Genomic DNA, 4,139 nt, shown 5'->3' with positions numbered 1-4,139 from the left:
AATAATAATAATAATAATAATAAATGCCCTGATGCAGTACCAGGCAGTGGCTCTCATGGCTTCTGATCTTAACTGATTGGAAGTGTTATCATGACATTGTTCTGTCTTAGTATAAAAGATGAGCTACAGCAAATATTTTGCTCAATATCACAGATTTGCTTGTCAGTTGTTTGACTTTAACCAGTTGAGCATGTCCTTTGGTGGCTGACGATATGTGCATCTCTGATCAGGAGCAGAAGTAGTGGGGGATCATCTTAGCCATGTGTTGAGAGGAATTCTTTCTAGTTTGGATAATTCACCTCTGGAAACATGGGTGTTTCGTTCAACATCCTTAAACAACCCTTATTCAGGGACCTTTTGAGAAGGATGGGCAACTTGACCTGAAGAATATTCTAACTGGACCTCACCTGCAAGGTCATGCGCTGTTTATCTTGATGAGATCACCATGTCGCGCACATATGGTTATGATGCATGTGCCTGGTGTACTCTTATCAGACAGGTAGTCATGATGGGTATATTGGGCTTCGTATATTTTACCCCAGTCTCACTTTGATGGCATGCACTGCTCTCTCACTCAACAACAACAACAATAATGATAATAAACGTGAACATTCCAGTTATTAAAATGTCTGCATATTTTACGAAGAGAAAGTGAGACTCAGTTGTCTGAAATGAATTTTTAAGACAAACATCATCATAGACATGAAATAAAACTCCTCTACTAACCTTCCATAACCATTTGGAAATGTGAATATGTACTCTTCTTCAAAATCTGGGACTGATAGGACTGCTTGCCCAATCATATGAACACCGATGGACAAACCAAGAAATTTAGATTTCGTCCATATGTATCCATCCAAGCTGATTCTTTTATCGTAGTGTTCTGCATAGAAGGCAGAGACTGGATAAAAGAAAAACAAAATTTAATACAACTCAAACAAAAATAAATACAATTAAATATAAACATTCGAAAATATTTTGTTGTGTCTTGCAGGGGGTGGATCATTATGACAATGATAACACATGCACAGGTTCAATTCCACTTCTTTATTGCTAGTCAATTGGTTAAATATCTCATCATCTAACTAATCAATCATTTGTTTAATGTCTTGGTTAAACAATCAATCTGTTGTTTGTAGTCAAATTTCTTTCATCGAAGTGAAATTGAACCAGCACATGTGTGATAGTGCAATGATTCTCCCAAGACACAGTAAAATTTGAATCTAAAGTAAATTTCCCTAACATGAGTATGAGTTGAATACAAAAGATTATTACAAAATTAAATAACGGATGAAAGATGATAAAGTTATCATAAAATTCAAAGAGTACAAAGTTACCGGCCACCTCCTGCTTTTTTAAAAGATAACCATTTTAAATATCACCCAAATATGAATAATGGTTGAAATAAACAACTAATTAATTAGTTTAAACTATACAACATAATAAACAAACTTATATACAGAAAAGAAAATATTAGCATTAAGTAAGCTGATGTGTACAACAACAACAACAAAAAGTTTACTTCAAATCTAATTATGATCATCACTGAGAGAAAAAAAAGAGTAGATTTGACAGACTTTTCTATTGATCTTTGTATTAAAAATCAATCAAAACTTTTAAGAAACTGCTGTAAAAAAGCCTCTTCACAACATCTAACAATGGATATAACTTGAACAATTTGGAGAGAAAGTGAAATGGAAGTTGTGAGGCAATGCCTTTTCCAAAAGTCCTTAGTGATCCACAAAATAGATTTGGGTGAGATTCTAATGTCAATTCTATGTCAATATTATATTTAGATTACTAGATATTGGTTTTACCAGGCAAAAAGAGTGAGAGCGAGAGAGAGAGAGAGAGAGAATAATTCATTAATACATGTTTGATGAAACTAATGGTTTTAAAATTTGTTAACTTCATTGGGGCCTTTCTAGCTACAAACAGTTCCACTAACCCCTAATGAAGAGAAAAGGTAGTTAACCCTTTTGTTACCATATTTCTGTTGAGATGTTCGGTGTTTCTTTCAATTAATTTAAAATATAAGAAAGAATTTAGTAAAATAACTTTGTTATCATTAAGTTAGTGTTAGGAAAATAAACTGTGACTAAGGTTTGCTGGAAGACTTTAATTCAGAACTTTTGAAAACAAGACATTTGTACTACAAAGCCGCAGAGGTGGTTTCAGCCGGGTTGGTAACGAAAGGGGTCAAAGGTACTTGAAAGAGAAATAAAGCTCCACTTACTTGGTGGGTGATGTGAGACTTGTTCAGCAATAAAAATTAAATTATCTTCTCTTGCCCAAGGGAAAAGTGGACTCTCAGCTGTACTCTGAAAGATGAAATGGTTTTATTCCTTCACTGCTTTCAGTTGTTGCAAAAGGGTTAGGGTTAGACTTGAAAACAAATCTCTTTAAAAGTAATGCACAAAGAAATCTTCCGATGAGATAACTGAGAAGGTACAATCATTTTTGACAGTGGTGAAAAGGGGTACAAATTAGATTACTGACCAAGTACAATAATTTTTCACATTGATGAAAGAATACAAATTTGATTATTGACAATGTACAATACATTCTCACATTCATGAAAGGGAGTACAAATTAGAATACTGATAAAGTACAATAGTTTCTCACACTAGTGAAAGAGAGTACAAAGTTTGAAGAGAAGATGTATAGTTGATTAAATTAGTTTGTTACATTTTTAATTGATCAATTAGAGATGAGAGGCAAAAATCAATCATGATTGAATTTTATCAACTATTGTTCATCACCCTTCTGAAACATCCCCATCTCTCCCCAGATTTAAGGGTTTCCTCTTTCACGGTAAATATTAGGAATCGCTTTTTCCAGGGACTTCATTTTGATATTACTTTTACAGTTAAAATGTTGAGAATGATATAATGAAGTCTGTGCTCTGTTTTATGACATCTGTACAATTCTCAACAAAGTCTAAATACATTCCAACGAAGAATACTGTCCAAACATCAATAACGATTGCTTTCCTTTTAAATGACAAGGAGAATCCTTAACCAGTTTTAGGGGAGAGGGGTTAGTTGATTACATCAACCCAAGTATTTGACAGGCAATTTATTTTATCAACCCATAAAAGGACAAATAGAAAAGTTGACCTTGGTGGGATTTGAACTCATAATGCTTGTAAGTATTTGGTTTGACACACTAACAATTCTGCCAACTTGCCACCTTACTACTACTACTGCTGCTGCTGCTGCTAATGATAATAATAATAATTTATTTATGAATCTCTAAGAGCTCACAAAAACATGTTAGTGGGTGGTACAGGGCAATAAAATGTGGGGTTACGCAAAGAAGCGTGTAAAAAGTCGTAAAACAGTAACAATATAAATTCTAATGTTAAACAATTCCCCAAAAGAGGGAGACTTCCTTGGGCTACTCATGGAAACCCCACAAAACCATGGTTTTTGCCTGGACAACTAGGGTAAGTGCCCTCTCCACATCATCTTCCTTCAATCTACAGGCACATGCGTAGAGTAAGCCCGTTCACTGAGACCAGTCCTGCCACATTCACCAACCTTTGAACAAAATTGCTGGGAGGCAGCACTTCCCTTTCCACCCTCACTTTCTTTTTCAGGTGATGAGGGCTTGGCCAAAGAGGAAACTGTCTGTCTTCAGCCCTTTCATGTGTCTAAGGGGATTTGAGAGATTTCTTTTAAACCAAACACATTTTTTGTCAAGAAAAAACACTGTAACATTAACTCACACAGTTGGAGACACCAGGAATTTTCCAGTGACACCGGAATATTTCTCCTAGAATTGGATTATAAGGTTTCTTAGCTATTTCACTCTTTCGGCCTGCATGGAAAGCAGACATGTACCATCTTACAACTTGTAGCATTCGGTCTTTGGGATTGTCAATGTCAGCAATCCTAAAATAAAGGCAAGTTTTTGGTTTTTTCAGATGATAAATATAATTTTAAGTAAGTGATAAATATAATTTTAAGTAAGTGATAAATATAACTTTAAGTAAGTGATAAAAATAATTTCAGCTAAGTGATAAATATAATTTTAAGTTAGTGATAAATATAATTTTAAGTTAGTGATAAATATAATTTTAAGTTAGTGATAAATATAATTTTAAGTTAGTGATAAATATAATTTTAAGTTAGTGA

General features: G+C 34.0%; 1 protein-coding gene across 3 annotated transcripts in view; it reads right to left on the bottom strand.

The window, feature by feature from the left end:
• Positions 1 to 4,139, bottom strand: part of LOC106876619 (oxysterol-binding protein-related protein 9) — a 108,849-nt gene that overhangs the window by 9,829 nt on the left and 94,881 nt on the right. For all 3 annotated transcript variants that reach the window (XM_052969912.1, XM_052969914.1, XM_052969915.1), the window contains 3 exons: positions 3,731 to 3,896; positions 2,237 to 2,321; positions 727 to 901 (listed from right to left, as the gene is read on the bottom strand). In XM_052969912.1, coding sequence (XP_052825872.1) covers positions 727 to 901; positions 2,237 to 2,321; positions 3,731 to 3,896 — 426 coding nt within the window. The remainder of the gene's footprint in view (positions 1 to 726; positions 902 to 2,236; positions 2,322 to 3,730; positions 3,897 to 4,139) is intronic.

This window comes from Octopus bimaculoides, chromosome 8 (assembly GCF_001194135.2).
Source record: "Octopus bimaculoides isolate UCB-OBI-ISO-001 chromosome 8, ASM119413v2, whole genome shotgun sequence".
NCBI classification, from domain to species: domain Eukaryota; kingdom Metazoa; phylum Mollusca; class Cephalopoda; order Octopoda; family Octopodidae; genus Octopus; species Octopus bimaculoides.
Note: the sequence above shows the minus strand (reverse complement) of the source record. Positions and strands in the feature narration are given on the sequence as shown.